At 42.4% G+C, this 17,211-nt stretch overlaps 1 protein-coding gene across 1 annotated transcript; it reads left to right on the forward strand.

The window, feature by feature from the left end:
- The first annotated feature begins 574 nt into the window (after positions 1-574).
- On the forward strand, positions 575-16,979 carry calcoco1a (calcium binding and coiled-coil domain 1a). The gene is made up of 14 exons (XM_080443753.1): positions 575-722; positions 1,869-2,034; positions 2,190-2,292; positions 3,604-3,806; positions 3,981-4,193; positions 5,545-5,693; positions 6,183-6,252; positions 7,132-7,287; positions 7,884-8,138; positions 11,042-11,167; positions 11,889-11,990; positions 13,437-13,718; positions 13,951-14,045; positions 14,576-16,979. Exons 2-14 carry the CDS (start codon positions 1,903-1,905, stop codon positions 14,601-14,603), a joined length of 1,914 nt encoding a protein of 637 aa, XP_080299879.1. The 5' UTR covers positions 575-722; positions 1,869-1,902; the 3' UTR covers positions 14,604-16,979.
- The last annotated feature ends 232 nt before the right edge of the window (positions 16,980-17,211 follow it).

The following is a 17,211-nucleotide window of genomic DNA, read 5'->3' on the forward strand; positions in this document are numbered from 1 at the left end:
ATGTTACAATTATGTACGGTCTCTTAAACATGCTCGTATCTTCCGTATTATTAAATAAAAAGCATTTTAATCCGATTGGTGGCTATTTTCTCATAAAGCTATAATGATTAGAGTGCAATACACCTCCTAACCAATAGGGTCGCATAGTTGAAAGTGCATAGCAAAAATACGGAGAAAATGGCCATTGATATGATTAAAATGCTTTTTATTGAATAATACGGAAAAAATAGTATCTTTAAGAGCCCGTCCATAATTGCAGCATTTGTGGTCATGGCATAATTTCTTTATATTTGAAATGTAAACGTTTATGTAGATGTACGGGCCAAAAAGAGAAAAAATGCAAACACAAAGTTGAAGTTCATCCATGACTGTCATGATATGATAGTCATGTTTCAGGGCCAGTTACGTTTAATACTGCGACCTCCGCTAACTTGCCTTTGTGTGCTTGGGGGTTGTAGTTTAAACGTCCCATTGCTGGGTCATTTCATCACTGTAATAACTACAGCTCCCACAATTCCGTGGGCGGCCAGTGTGAGGCTGTCATGCTTGTGTTTTGGTTTTTGTTATTGTTGTACTAGGGCTAGTGGCAGCTGTAGTCCGAGGAGACGATCATAATTCATCATCATCGCTCATACTGTACCGTTTTCTAATGGACTTTCACGCCTCCATCTGATACTGAGTGACTCGCGTGGAGAACTTAACAGAAAAGTAAACATTAACAGGTATGATGCTTCGCTTTAACTGGACTGCTTGGGAATAGAATATCTACGCAGATGCCTTTTGTAATTAACAAAGCAAAAACAAAAAGATGCCTCGTCCTATGTAGCCTGTTCTCTTTTACACTAGGTTATTATTTGAACATTTGTATCCATTAGCCTGGATGTTTGCCGTTAGTTTTTTGTAACCATGCAGGAGTCGTTACATTGTCGTTACATTGTAACGGGTGGTCGTCGCGCAAAGCAGCACATGGTCTTTTCTCCCAGCAGAACGTGCGCTACTGTTGGGCCTCAAGTCTGTTTGCTGTGTAATTTGAGCCTCTTGAAATGTGTCGAGGGTATTTCTGTCACAATATCTTTACTTTTCGCAACTGATCTACCTCGTGTGTGATGTTTGTTTACCTGATCTATGTAGGCTGGTAACGGTATCATATGATTTGTTTTTCTGTATGTAGATAGATCATAGCTTGTGTGTGTGTGTGTGTGTGTGTGTGTGTGTGTGTGTGTGTGTGTGTGTGTGTGTGTGTGTTGCTGTCTTGTGCATGTAATGCTTAGTGATAGACTATTTTGCACATGTAGTCATATTATTTCATCTCCAAAAACTAAATTGCATGTTCCTCTTAAATTGCATTTGGAATCAGCTGATTTGGGGGCGAAGGGTCTGTTTCATCTACTGTAGCACCTTGAGCACCACCACCACCACCACCACCACCACCACACATACTGTACATAGTCTACATACTGCTGATTCTTTAACAACTGCACAACATGTTTACATGGAAAGGTGCACAATAACTGACTGAGTGTCATGCCAATAGCCAAAATAGTCCCTGTGACACATTGCACAATGTTGAGAGGTGTAATGTGTCATGTTAGTTATAGGCCCCAGTGTCATCATCGAGGCTTAGCACCAGTGGTGTTCTTCCCCCAAGGCCCTTGTGTGCTTGCCGAGGATATCTCCTTACACTGAATAAACATTCTCTGTCCGTTGGCTGTCTCCACAGAACTGTTTACCAGCGGTCACCTCTCACCCATTTTGCACTTTTGCTCAGCCAATCTGGCTCATCTTTGTCTCATCTGTCTAGGGTAAGGCAGAAAAAAACAAAAAAAAACAATAATAATAATCTTTTTCTATATACGTTTTCTCCACAGGTGGAAAATCAGCCTGCCTTTGTTTTGTGTTGCCATGGAAAAGTCTTGCTGGGTGGAGTTTCGAAACGTGGGTTGCAGTTACTTCCCTCAGAGCAGAGTGGATTGTCACTACACTCTGAGCTCACAGCACACCTGGTCCAGCAATGACTGGATCGGTCTCTTCAAGGTACCAATTAGCCGCTGTCACTCGAGGAAAATAACCAATTTATACGTGGAAAAAAGGGTTTTGTTTTACTGTCACAAAATCAAATCAATAAATTGTACTTGTATCCCAGAGAGTCACTAAATAATGTTTGTGTGTGTTTGTTGGGACTTTGTCAGGTGGGATGGTCTTCGGTGAAGGACTACCACACGTTTGTTTGGGCGCTGGCGCCAGCTGACTACCAGGAGGGCACAGATGTCAACTGCTGTGTGCAGTTCCAGGGTATATTCACTCTCTTGCTTTGTAATTGTATTTTATTCCCCATAGTTGGTCGTAATCCATGGTAGTACAGTGCTCAGGTCAGCAAATAAAACCTTCAGTGGAAGATTGATCCTTTTGTAAATTGAATTACTCCATTGAGGAGGAAGGTTTTGTGACTAGTGTATAGAATAGAGAAATGTTTATAGTACGAGTTATTTGTGAGCAATTCCCATCAGAAAAAGAGAGAGCGGGGGGGGGGGGGGGGGGGCATCTCTCTCACACAATGAATTTCAATTAGTCTTTGTCATGTTTGAATCAATTCCTTTAGGAAGCAGGATGCTGAGTTACGAGGATGGGGACAATGGTACAAAGTGTAGTCTGACCGCTGCACACGGTGGAGACGGCAGTGAACACTGTGTGACACTGTGTCGACTCGTGTCCTCTGTCTTGTCTGTGGCAGCCTGAGCGAGAGATGGGGAGGGGGGAGGGAGGCTGATGGGGCATCGAAGGGGGTTGTGTGCACATGGATGCATGCAGCAGGTGTGGCCTTGACCCCGTGCCAGAGAGATTTATCACTTGCTTAAACATATCGCCGCCGTCATTCATCTTTGGAAAGGAAAGTGGACGAAAACAAGTGCAAAGACAGTGCTGATGGTTCCTAATCATCACCAGTGATAAAAAAAAATAATCATGGCATGCACGCGTGCCGTTTAACCTACGTTGGTGTCATCCAATCACTCTCTTTAGTTGGCTTTGTAAACCGAAGGATAAAATGTTACATTGACCGTCTGAAACAGCAGTTCTACAAACTTCTGCGTGATCAAGATTGCATTTTCTTTAATAAAGGGGAATATTATTTAAAATTATTTAATTGAATAAAGGGGAAATTATTCAAAATATGTATCAACTTTTATCAAAATAAATGTATCATATAATTCATGGGGCTAATACTGTTCACTGTTCTTTGCATATGCTATTAGAATGAATGCGAGCACAAACTCCAGTCACAAAAAACATATAAGAAAACTTGCTGCTGGGTGCACGGCTCCAAAAGTATATCATATAAGAAATGATAGCCAGCACTCACGTTCTGTCCATTCAGGCACTTCTTATTTTATTATTGAAACAGGCACGCATCTACGATATCATAAAAGATTTATATCAACTTATAAAAACGTTGACGCTGCTGCTGCGTTCCCTTTGTAAAACAATCAGCGGAATCCAGGCAAAACCACGGCCACTCCGAAACACAACCCAATGAAACGATGGCTCTCTGCAAAAATAATTCTAATGCTTTTCTCCCTTGTTTTTTGTTTTTGTTTTGTTTCCTAGCCTCGTACCTTCCCAGAACCGGCTCCCCGGAGTATCAGTTTGTCTACATCGATGCACAGGGGGAGGTCTGCTCTCGCAGTTCCAATTTCACATTCTGTGCTCCCAAGCCACTCGAGGACCTGGTCACCCTGGAGGAGGGGGCACCGGGAGAGGAGGAAGGCACCGACATGCTCCTGGTGATCCCCAGGGCTGAGCTACTGCAGGTGGGAATAAACAAGATATTAGATGACCAGAGAGATGACGTTCTGTGAATGAATGCACGCTGCCTGGCGATATAAATAATCTCTGTAAATCGATACGCATATGAGCATGATGATAGATCCCGTCAACAACATCCGCGTGTCCGTGTCGTTCTTCTCGTCTCGTCTCTTTCTCAGAACCGACTTCAGGAATGTCTGCGCGAGCGGGCCGAGCTGCTGCAGGCTCGGGAGGCCATGGACAGGCAGAGGGAGAGAGAGAGGGAGGAACACAAGAGGGCGAGGGAGACCCGGGCCGCGGAGCGCAGAGAGCTGGAGAGGAGCATCGCCGCGCTGCGGGAGGAGCTGAGGGAGAGCCGAGAGAACGTGGAGGAGATGCAGAAGAAACAGGAGGTGGTGTAGTAGAGCAGTGGTTCTCAAACCTTTTTCTTGTCAAGGACCCCCAAATTGATTTGTATTTTGGCCGCGGACCCCCATCTGAAAATATGTTGTGCCAGGGACCCCCAGAAGCAAAGATTTGTGTTAAAAAATGTTCGCCTTTTTAAAAAAGATTCAAAGATTTGCACACATTTTCAAGATTTTTCAAAAAATAGCAGATCTACAAGCTCATGGCGCGGCACTCGGTGCCGCGCTATGAGCTTGTATATCTGCTATTTTTGAATAGCCAAAGTATAAATTATGGTTAAAGTGGTTAAAATGATTGTGATGTTATATTAACACATTTTGCTGGGGACCCCCTGGAACCCCCTCAAGGATCCCTGGGGGTCCCCAGACCCCACTTTGAGAACCAGAGTGCGAGTCAAGCTCTGGGTTATTTGATTATGGTCAATTTGCCTGTCTTCCTGTTCCCTGCTCATGTGTTCTGTGTTTTTTGCTCTTGCTCACAGGCAGCAAACAATGATCTGCATTCTGTGTTGTCCTGTGATCATGAATACTTTTAATGCAGAAGCTGTATAAAATGCTTGGTGGATATAGGATTTACAAACCAATTAGATGGTGAAACGGACAGAAAGAGCAGCAGTGTAGACATGGGTTTAAGAAAAGTAACTTTAGTGAAAGCTGCAAAACGTATTTTCGTGACCAAAATGGTATGTTAACCAATTGGAATTGGTTGAGTTTGTTAATACAATTATCACTATCACATCTGCAGTGGTTGGAGGTGGTCTCCCTACTCTTCCATTAGAGACAATTAGACCCTGGTGTCAGGTAGGATACCTTGTACTTGCCTCAAGCTTACATGCTTAACTGTGTGGTAGATCAGGCAGACCAGGGTCCGAATCTCAGGTATTACAGTTCGGAGAGTAATTTTTGGGGATGGATTTTTATTAATTTCAGTTAAGGTTAGGCACTGTTGTTATGGTCATGTTTCGGCATGGGTTTGGTGTGGTTCAGGTTAGGATAAGAATCTGGGCTGGGGAAGGCATTCCGGTGGCCATCTAGTGAGGAGCCTGAGTTTGAGAATTGCAAATATGTTAACATGCAAACTAGTGGGGCATAAGAACTTGACCTCTGTTAGTATTGTGAACTGCACAAAATAAGTAAACATTACTAAATGATATCATGACAGATGGCACAATTATATGTCGAAAAGTTGTTTGGCACTGTCCCCCCCACACACACACACACACACACACACACACACACACACACACACACACACACACACATATATTGCTATTTCCTTTATTACCACTGAGCCAGAACATCAAATAATAAAGTCTTTGTTATGTGGGTCCTCTATTAGGAGGTGCAGGCCGCAGGTGAGTCCCTGGCCGAAGAGAAAAGTGCCTTGTTGGCTACAAAGGAGGCAGGCGAGCAGCAAATCAGAGAGCTGGAGGATGACATCAAATCCCTGACACAGAGGGCTGTGGAGAGAGAGGCCGAGCTGGAGCGGTGAGACATTCTCTTTTATCCCATTAAGACCTGAGGCCGATTCTACAAATGTCTTCTAAATCCCAACAGTTTTCTGAAAAAAAGTTTGTTTCTATATCAGTGGTGCTCAAACTTTTTCATGTCAAGAACCCCCAAAATTATATGTATTTGGCTGCCGACCACCATCTCAAAATATTTTGTTCCAGGGACCCCCAGAAGTAAATATTTGAGTTAAAAATCGCTTTAAAATAATATATATTCAAAGATTTGCACACATTTTCACGTTTTTTCAAAAATAGCAGATCTACAAGCTCGTGCCGCGCTATGAGCTTGTAGATCTGCTATTTTTGAATAGCCAAAGTGTAAAATAATGCTTTTTTAGCTCAAATAGAAAAATGACACAGATGCGTTCCAGGTCGTAATGGGTTATTCTGCCGTTGGTCTTGTTTTCCTACATGAATGTCACTATCACGGTTTATTGATGCTAAACCAGTCCATCTGTCTGTGCAGGATGAAGGAGAAGGCCAAGAGAGCAGCAGCCCAGAGAAAGGAAGAGGACAACGAGAGGAAAAGCCTGCAGGTACCAGAGAGCCTGTAATTTATGGATTAGTGGTCAGTGGTTCCCAAACTTTTTAGCTCAAGACCCTAAACAGTAATTTGACGTCTCCCCGGGACCCAAACTAGTGAAAATAGCCGGCCTACAAGCTCACACTCGTGAGCTTGTAGATCTGCTATTTTAACAACTTAAAAGCATTTTTTCCCCTCCAATTAATGGATTTATTTTTATTTTTATGGAATTATTTTTAACTTTGATTAAAAAAAATGTATTTTAAATGTAGGAGACATAAAAATAAAAAAAGGGGTATTTACTCGCGACCCATAAAATTGGTCCACGACCCACATATGGGTCCTGACCCACTGTTTGGGAAACAGTGGATTAGATGGATAGAACACGGTAAAATCCAGAGTGCTAATTTAACTAAGTGTAAAGTGTAAAAAATTTGCGAAAGGGCCTACTCTGTGTGGAGTTTGCATGTTCTCCCCGTGTCTCCTAGGGTAGTTAATACCCTCACAAAAGCATGTAGTAATCCTGGTCACTATACTGCCTCCCCCTGGTCAGCCGGGGCGCCTGATGGAGGGGAAGGGAACTGGTTGGAATAACGTGTTCCTTCCACGCGCTACGTCCAATCAGGGAAACTCCCCCCTGTCAGGTGACAAGAAGGTCAGTTGGCTCTCATGCATTGAAGGAGGCATGAGCTCGGCCCTGGCCTCCCTGGGCTGGTGGGGGGAGTGTAGTGCCCAGGATCACGGGCCAGCAAATTGGCACCGGGTGAAAAAAGGGTTACAAAATCGAGGGATAAAAATCATTAAAAAAAACTAAGTGTAAAAAAAAAGGACCAGTACTCGCAATGCCTTCTCCCCTTAAGTAATTGTTTTACCTTTTCCCCCCCTTCCTCAGTCCAAGTTGGAACAGACGGAGGGTGAACTACGGAGTCTTTCCAAAGAGTTCCAGGGCCTAAGGAGCTCTCTGGCCCAGAGAGACACCAGTGTCCTGCAGCTACAAAACACCATCACTACCCTCACCCACAAACTCACCATTGCCCACAGGAAAGAGGTCAGTGAAGCTTCCACAGCCGACTGCGATGCAGTTATTATCCTGCTCTCACCCTGTTGTGCCCTGGGCTCTTTGAAGCATGCAGTGTGTAGACAGCATGGTTTTAAGTAACTACGTACATGTACCCAAGTACTGTACTTTAGTAAAATTTTTAGGTATTTTTTACTTTACTGGAGTATTTCCAATTTTCAATACTTTTACTACATCTCAGAGGCAAATATTGTACTTTTACTCCACTACAATTATTTGAAAACTTATGTTACTGTAAATTATTTTATTATAAAACATACATTAACCACTTTAGCCCTATTTTATACATGGGCTATTTGAAAATAGCAGATCTACAAGCTCACAACGCGTCACATCGCGACGCATTTTTTGTACTTTTACTTTTGGTACTTTAAGTATATTTTGATGCCTGTACTTTTACTCAAGTGACATTTTTAACACAGGCCTTTCACTCGTAAAACAGAGCATTTTTATATTGTGGTATTTCTACTTTTAATGAAGTGAAATATCTGAGTACTTCTTCCACCACCACTGCTGCAGTGCAATATATATAAATATAAATAATTACTGTATTACATTTTGTTCAGGCGGAGAGCGAGGCGTCTCTGAAGGAGATGCGCAGACTCCGGGAGCGTCTGAGCGGCAGCGAGGGTGCCGTGGAGGGCCTGAAGGCAGACCTGAATGCCATGATGTCCCAGAGGGACCACGGGCAGGCCGAGCTGCACCAGGCCCGCCTGCAGGCCGCCCAGCTCACACTGACGCTGGCAGACTCCAGCCTGGCGCTGAGGGAGGGCCGGTCCCGCTGGGCCCAGGAGAGGCAGAGTCTGCAGCGTACAGCTGAGGTACTACATACTGTAGATCACTGGTTTTCAACCTTTTTCATGCCCAAGGACCCCTAAATTGATATACATTTGGCCACGGACCCCCCATCTGAAAATGTTGTGCCAGGGACCCCCCCCAGAAGCAAAGATTTGAGTTAAAAATGTTCGCTTTAAAAATATATATTCAAAGATATGCAAAAATGTTCACGATTTTTCAAAAATAGCAGATCTACAAGCTCATAGCGCAGCACTCAGTGCCACGCTGTGAGCTTGTAGATATGCTATTTTTGAATAGCCAAAGCTAAGTGGTTAAAGTGATTGTGACGCTATGTTGACTCATTTAGCTGGGGACCCCCTGGTACCCCCCGAAGGACCACTGGTGGTCCCCGGACCACTGGTTGAGAACCACTGACATAGATGATAATAATAATGATTATACATTTGATTTATAACGCACTTTACATTTTTGGAAAGTGCGAAATCACAAAGTGCTACAGGGTTTAAAAACAAATGGCACAAAAATAACAAAAGCAGGGCAAAAACTCAAACCATTCAGCAACAAGAAGACCCTTTCTTGGGGGAAAAAAGTTGATTAAAAACGAATTAAAGCTTTGATAAAAAGGTATGTTTTGAGTACATTTTAAAAAGCATTGGTAGATTGTGCGGCTCTCAAGTGGTCATACAGTAGTATATGATGGCAGTAGATCTATATTACCACACACTGTATGCTATTGGCCATCCTAGTGCTGTCCCAGATTGGGCTATAAAATATTGATGTATCGATATATTTTTGATGATCAGCTCTTAATCAACGAGCCAAATGACTGAATATATCTCACTAATGTTTTGAGTTACATCATGGCAAGGTAACAACTACACAACCCAAATCTCTACCAAAGTATCGTTTTGATTTAACAGACACAGCTGCCTTCACTGGACAAATCGTTGTGGCAATTTGACGGGTATCGCGCGTTTGTGTATTTTTGCTTTGCTATTGTAGTGAAGCACTTCCGAAGCCATTCAGAGAGGTGCAATATAAATAAACATGGCTTGCTTACTAAAGCACAGAGACTCAATTACTCTCTGCTACTCTAGGTGCAGACAGTTTAAAGAAATATGCCTGGCGATAATGCCAGCTTCCTTTGGAGAATTGCCAACCCATGTTGTCTTACTGCCAAGCCAAGACCGGGTCCAGATTTTCCTCTGTCCTTTGTTTTATTTGTTTTCTCGAGGCGAAACATTGCTCCAGCATATGTCGGTTGACATACAGTAGGCCGTATTGTTTTTGCACAGTGTGTCAGGTAGACAAACATGCATAGTCTGACAAGGTGGATAATCACCATTTTACAACGGTTTGACATTTAATGAACATATATGATGGCATCATGCAGTCTGCAGAAACCAGAATGAATACATCTAGTAACTGTAAACTGTAACTCATCCCTGTCTAATAGCGTAGAACGTATTACATCTAATTAGAATAGCACCCATAACATTAGGAGGGCCTAAAGTATTGATTCTCAAAGTGGGGTCCTTGGGGGGTACCAGGAAATTAGTTAATATAGCGTCACAATCATTTTAACCACTTTAACCATATTTTATACTTTGGCTATTAGAAAATAGCAGATATACAAGCTCATAGCGCGCTATGAGCTTGTAGATTTGCCATTTTTGAAAAATCCCTGAGATGGGGGGGGGGGGGGGGGGGGGGATCCACAGCCAAATACATATCCTTTTGGGGGTCCTTGACATGAAAAAAGTTTGAGAGCCCCTCAGTACCAGTGGCCAGGTACAGTAGTGGAACATTAGGAAGGTTCAATGTACTACTACTGTACTACCAGTGGCCTGGTTGGTACTAAATAAAGATGTGCCCCCTATGTCCCTGGCTGCACTGTTTCAATCTCAGTGAGTTATGTGGCTGCGTGCCCTTGTGGTTTTACTCAGGAGTTTCATGCTTTGAAGATGAAATGTTCCCACACCTCTCACATGTGGCGCTACCCTTTGCCTCATCTACTGTGCGCTGCAGCCACTATGTGGTGCAGAAAACTGATTTCATGCACAGTCCAATGACCCCACTGACTGAGGTGAATGGTTTATGTTAGCCTCGCGTAGCCAGACTATATCACTGCGTGGATATGAGTCTGGTGCCTCTATGAGTACGTTTTTTTTCCCAAGGGGGCGGGATCAAAACAATGGCTCTGGACGCAATTGGTTAGACCTACAACCAACTACCAATCACAGTCTCCCATATTTGAATACTGTGTGTGTGTGTGTGTGTGTGTGTGTGTGTGTGTGTGTGTGTGTGTGTGTGTGTGTGTGTGTGTGTGTGTGTGTGTGTGTGTGTGTGTGTGTGTGTGTGTGTGTGTGTGTGTGTGTGTGTGTGTGTGTGTGTGTGTGTGTGTGTGTGTGTGTGTGTGTGTGTCACTATACTTGTGAGGACCAAACGTTCTCACAAGTATAGTAGAATTTGGGGAATAGATGTTGTTGAGGACCATTTTTCTGGTCCTCGCAAGAAAATGTGTTGTTTTATGGTTGATTTTTACAATGTTTTACAATTAGAAAAAGATTCAGGTTGGGGTTAGGATTAGGATTAGACATTTAGAGGTTAGGTTTAGGGGTCGGGTTGTGGATTTATCCCATTTTATACTTAGTTAGTGCGGCGATGGCACACACCGTAAAATAGCCGATCTACAAGCTCGCAGCGCGACACGTTGTGAGCGTGTAGATCTGCTATTTTTCGGCTTTAGACTTGCGGTTAAAAATGCCCCAAAGAAATCATAAATCAATCATAAAATCAGCTTCCTAAAACGTTGATGTCCTCACAAGTATAGTAATGCAAACGTGTGTGTGTGTGTGTGTGTGTGTGTGTGTGTGTGTGTGTGTGTGTGTGTGTGTGTGTGCTTGTGTCCGTGTCCACCTGGTAGAAGGACCGTGAACGTCTGGAGAAACTCAGTGCCGAGATGCAGAGGACGGAGGAGAGGCTGCAGGAGGAGAGGATGGAGAGGGAAAAGGCGGAGGTGGAGCTGGGGAGAGAAAAGGACTGTAACAGGGTAAAGAAACCATTCTGAGCTATATCTCATGTCATAAAAAAAAATGCAATCAAAAGCATATCTAAATTATCTTGCTCTTTATGTCATCTCAGTTGAGTACGTTTCACTAGCATTTCGTTGCTAGTCAGGGAGAAACCTTTTATCTCCATAGTTCAACGTATGTTTTTCCTTTTTAATTAATGCCCTACTTCGCACAAAAGTAGCGAAAATAGCCGATCTACAAGCCCATAACACGATGCGGTGAGCTTGAAGATCAGCTATAATGAAAATATTTCACTTTTACTCCACTACAATTATATAAAAACTTTATAGCTACAATACTAGTAACTTTGTAGAATTTGATTATTATTACAACACATACATTACCCACTTCAACCCTAAATACATTTTGGCCATTTGAAAATAGCCGATCTACAAGCTCATCACGACGCATTGTGCGCTTTGAGATCGGTTATTTTCAGAAGACTTTTATTATACATTTTATAAAGTTTGAAATGGGACCTTCTGCATAATGAGTAACTCTCTACTTTTGGTACTTTAAGTACATTTTGATACCATTTTGTACTTTTTACTCAAGTACATTTTTAACTCCGGACTTTTACTTTTAACAGGAGTATTTCTACATTGCAGTATTGATACTTTTACTTGGAGCACTTTGTCCACCACTGGTCAGCACAGTTGTGACCTGCCTTGTGTGTCCCCTGGGCTGTGTGGTGTGCAGGTCCAATTGAGTGAGACCCGCAGAGAGCTGCAGGAGCTGAAGGCCAGCCTCACAGTGGCTCAGAAGGAGAAGGAGGAGCTACGCTCATGGAGACAGTCAGAGGTCCGATCCTTTTTTTTTTCTTCTTCTTCTGTCTGCCTTAGTTGTCACACAGGGAAGAACCACACTCTGTTCTGCCAGAAAGTTTGATAGAGAAGTAAAGGGACAATCAGATACTTCTTGACATTAGGTTCAAGTACAGGATATGCTTTCAGCACTACAAAATGAGGCATGGTACATTTAACCCATTAAGACCAGGAACGCATCTCTTTGTCATTTTAAGATTTCTTTGGCTATTTTTTAAAAATCGTGAAAATTCGTGGCAAAATATTGGATTATGTTTTTTAAAGCAAACATTTGTAAAATATTTAATTCCAGGAACCCCCAGAAGCAAAGATTTTAGTTACAAGTGTCCGCCCAAAAAAAAGAAAGAAAATTCAAATATTTTCACAACTTTTCATGATTTTTCAAAAATAGCAGATCTACAAGCTCATAGTGCGGCACTCGGTGCCGCGCTATGAGCTTGTAGATCTGCTGTTTTTGAATGGCCAAAGAAAATTTGACACTGATGCGTTCTCGGTCTTAATGGGTTAAATGAGCTGCACAGGAAATGACTGTGTCAAAGTTTTCTTACAGGAGAAATGCGTTGTAGCAATGTAACATATTTTGACATTTACACACCCCAGTTAACATTGCTTCTTATGAGGAACATTACCAGTAGACCCGTCATTTTTTAGAGGATTAACGAGCCACATGATTTGCCTGTGGAACCAGCGGGCATCATGACTGTCCCATGCCACAGTTTGCTAAAATGTTCAATGTTGCCGAGCGGGAAAACAAAAAAATAAGTGGACTGGGTCACATGTTTGTTTAGTCTGTTTGGAGTTCTCATGGAACATTTAGTTCATCCTAAAATATCTCGCGTTAAATTACTTCTTTTTTCTACACATGACAATTTGGGTTGTAACTTATGTGTGTTAAGACGCTTGGTTTAGAATTGTCCATCATTAATGTTAAACTCTGAAGGGCCTTTTGGGGCCCTGAAGGCTTTATTTGGTATTATTCTCAAATGCTACAATTAAGAAATACATTCCTAGTCATGTTATCTTACTTGAAAAAGACTAAGTGCAATTGTCGTGGATAGTTTTTTGAACAGTTGACAGTTGAGTTGAGTATACATACTATATATTAAATAATGTGTGACAGAACATCCTAATTTATAGATGTTGTGAAACCCCTAGATATTAAGCATTTGTTTACGTTTCTCATCTTGTAGTCCAGAGTAGATGACGGATATTTCATAACAAAGTGGCCAGTTGATGCGAGTTGAATGCTAACAGTCTTTCATAGGACACATGCACTAGTAAGCAAATGTTATGTTTATATACTTGGCTTCTGTAAACAGGTTTTTTAAGGTCATCAGATCTCTTTGCGCTCATCTGAGCCGCTGTGGCTATCATGAAATTCCTGCATCCTGTGATCTAATGGGTTTGTAATTGTATATGATAGGAGTTAATGGAGTACATGCGTAAGCTGGTGCCGCGCGCTGACAGCCCACTGTCGGACTCTGAGGATGAGAATCCAGAGGCGCTGCAGCCTGTCCGTTCTTCCAGACCCCTGGGCCACTACAGCCTGTGTGAGCAGGGCCAGTCTGACTCCCTGCTGCTACTGGCGACGCCTCCTCCTTCCCTCAGAGACCTCGATCGGGGAGGGGTGGTCATCAGTCAGCCAGCGCCTCTCTCCTCGCCGCGCCAAGCAGGCGCCGACACTCTCGCGCACAGCTCTGAATCAGTAAGGGACACTATCAGACCTACTCAATTATATTATTTATAAACGGTACTAGGTGCCGACTCTGATAGCCATGCACGCTACGTTATATATCCCCGGCAGTGGATCATTTGATGTCGGCATTATCTTCCAAAGGCAATTAGGCCTCTTGTGGTTAATAAACTGTAATGGCCTTCGAGAGAGATACAGTACATGTGTGTGAGCGTATGTGTGTCTGTTCAATTCCTGCGTTTAGGAAGAGGAGTCTGATGCAATTCCATATGGAGGACTCAGCTCCGGGGAGGAGATGGCTCTGTTGCTGCCCGATCACGCAGTACACACCGTCCTCAGGTAGCCAATCACCCCCCCCCCCCAACAAACACACACACACACACACACACACACACACACACACACACACACACACACACACACACACACACACACACACACACACACACACACACACACACACACACACACACACACACACACACACAACCAGATACAGAAACAAAGCCACGCATGCACAGTGAATTTCTACGCTTGCTAATGCAGACACATGCAGCCCATTATTTATGGTGACAGGCTGAATATGGCTGGAAGATGGAAGTTTTGAATATGTGGTCGTAAAAGAAGTTGAGTCGGGGTGAGGCGGTGTGAGACAGAGGCGGTGTGAGATGGGAGGACTAGGGGACAGATAAGTTGACAGCAAGCTGTAGCAATGATTTACCTGCGGGTTGTACCGCAGTCACGGGCCAATTTTCAGCGTCATTAAAGCGCTCGCTCTCCCACACTCCCCACTCCCTCATTCTCACCTCTTTCTAACCAGAATATGCCTTTCTTCAGCCACACTCTCTCTGCTCTATGTCTCTCTGCAGTGATCTGGCAGACACTTCTCTCTGGTAGGACAGTGGACGCCTAACCACATCAGCAACTGAAGGCTTTGTCAGAGGGAGACGGCGACTTATCTTAAAGAGTCAGGGGTTCTGCTTTTCAGTCACAAACAAGCACATACACAAGCACACTACAAGTACTGTACCATGCAACTCCAAAGCCAAATGTATACTTTGTCGCATGACAATGCCGCTTGCCGGAAAGAACAGATTGTCGAGCTAACAACTCGATGCGTCGCAACCTGTTGTTTGTGTGAAAATCTGTTATTTGGGGCAAGCGACCCCATAGTGCGACAAAGTATAAACTGCGCTTAACTCTACACTGACAAGTTGTTAATATGCAATTTTACATTTTTATCTAATATGAACTTCTAGCGTTTTTCCCCCTGTAGATTGTTGTGTTACTCCCCCCCAAGTGTTTTGCTATTAGGAGTGACACGATGATTGTGGTGACGGGTCAACACAACGTGTTTACGACTAACATAAGACTGTTGTATTGCTGCAAACTGTGCTTTTACGTGCAGGGGGCGAGCAATCTGAAACTTCACATGCTCTAGTCTAGCAGAGTGATTTCAGTTGAATCATGGGCATGTCGAGTGCTTTACGATGAGTGTTATGTCGTTTTTATGACAACTGTGATTAGGAATCATGACAGCCACTGTAATTATGACGTTTTGTGTGGGGCCCGTCGCCTCTGAAAATCATGGCAGAACTCACTTTAAACATCAATTTTTCTATAGCGGCTTTGAGCCCTATTGAAGATACTGTAAATGAAACCTGCGGCATCATGACAAAATTATTATGCAGTTAGGCCTATATATAGCATCATGTTTCGCCTGTGTTTATTCAAACCTAAGAATTTATACGCACTTTCTGTTATGCATTAGCTATTTGATTATCATCGTGCAGATACAGGAGATATAGAAAGAGAACCACACTAAACATTAACAAAATGCGATGGAATAGATTGTGTTGGAAGATGGGACCTAGATGCTACTTGCGATACGAATATTCTATTATTACAATAAAGCTTTCACCAGCTTAGATTAATAAAGATCACCTGCAATATTTACTTATCGAATTTATTCATTCTGGATTTTACAATACGGACGTTTGGAATGAGATGCTAGTTGATATTTTTATCCTTAGATACTTTGTATTGGCCTTTATTACAGTATGTAACAATGTTTCCTGCTTCACAATGATGCATTTCAAAGCGTGTGCCTAGAGTAACAGGAGATTAATTGACGTTAATCTGCATACATAAGATTACACTAAAGATACTGTAGTGTAAATTCCCCCTCAGCTTCTTGCAAGTACAGTAGCTGCCTAGAAACAATGCCTACCTTTGAATCAATACTAGTATATGCATTTTCCATGTTTTTATAATATAATTAGCTTGAGTTATACAGTATGGCAGTGAAACTATATTCAGGTCTATATTCAATAGGTTTAAGGTTTTCACTTAACTAATGCAGAACAACATGTGATGAATGATCATTCAGAATTTTTTTTTTTTCGTGCTTTGCTCATCGCTAAGAAGAATTTGCTATAGACACTTTAACGCTATCTTGATTTGTATCTGCTGTATTTGCACCCTATTTTTACTATAGAAGAGACTTCGGATGATACAAGGATGTCTATGTCTGTCGTGTCCGCTCGTCATTACAATCATAATTACCATTGTGTGTTTGTGTGTCGTGTTTACCTGTATTTTTATACACACTTTCCTGTCTGCTATTTTTCCTCTTTAAAAACGGTCACTTTGACTCTTAATAATATTTTAAATCAGATTAACATTGTTCTACGCGGTTGGTGCTAATGAAAGGGACTGATACCAATATTTTAGTTTTAAAAGCAGTTGTGGGAATCGATCCCAATATCTACAAAAGAAACTGATATTTTGGCTACTTTAGCGGTAATAGACGTCTGTTGATGATAAAAAAAGGATGTCCTTAAGTGGGTCTTTTGAGTGACTCTTTGTTACAGCCTCTCGGTTAACCTTTGTGGCTAGATATCCTGGTGTAGCAGCACACGATACATAATAATACCTACAGTTTTAGCATCCTGATACTTGCACCCAGAAGTTGGCAGTGGCACTGGCACTACACTTTCCTTCCATAGCGCTCCATCCTTTGTGGGATGTAAACTGACGTAATGTCATATTAGGGAAGTCATGTTTATTTAGCTCCACTGAGAGATCCTGTACCGGGTGCTCCTTGTGAGGACACTTATCTCATTGCAATAAAGCTCCAGTGGTTATGGTTTTATTTTTTTGAAGGTTCTTGTTTGTGAAGGTTATTCTACATGTAAAACATGTATATTCTTAATCGTTAATGTAAAAGCGTTTGGGGTGGGTTTCTGTAATTAAAGCAGTTTGTGTATCCAATGATGGGGTTTAGTGTCTTTTTTTTAAAAGTTGTATACCTTTTATATTCTTATCTTCTGATTTCTTTGCATCTCTTCATATTGACCGTTTACCCTGCCGCCCATGTCAGGACTGATCTAGCATCCTCCTCCCCTTAAGTCAGATTTATGTTTCATCACACGACGGTGCCGCTCAACGTAAATGTTGTTTTTCGTCCAGCGACACGGCTGTCCGACGAAATATAAATTAGCCC

Source organism: Gymnoscopelus braueri (assembly GCF_963280865.1).
Source record: "Gymnoscopelus braueri genome assembly, chromosome: 12".
Classification (NCBI taxonomy): domain Eukaryota; kingdom Metazoa; phylum Chordata; class Actinopteri; order Myctophiformes; family Myctophidae; genus Gymnoscopelus; species Gymnoscopelus braueri.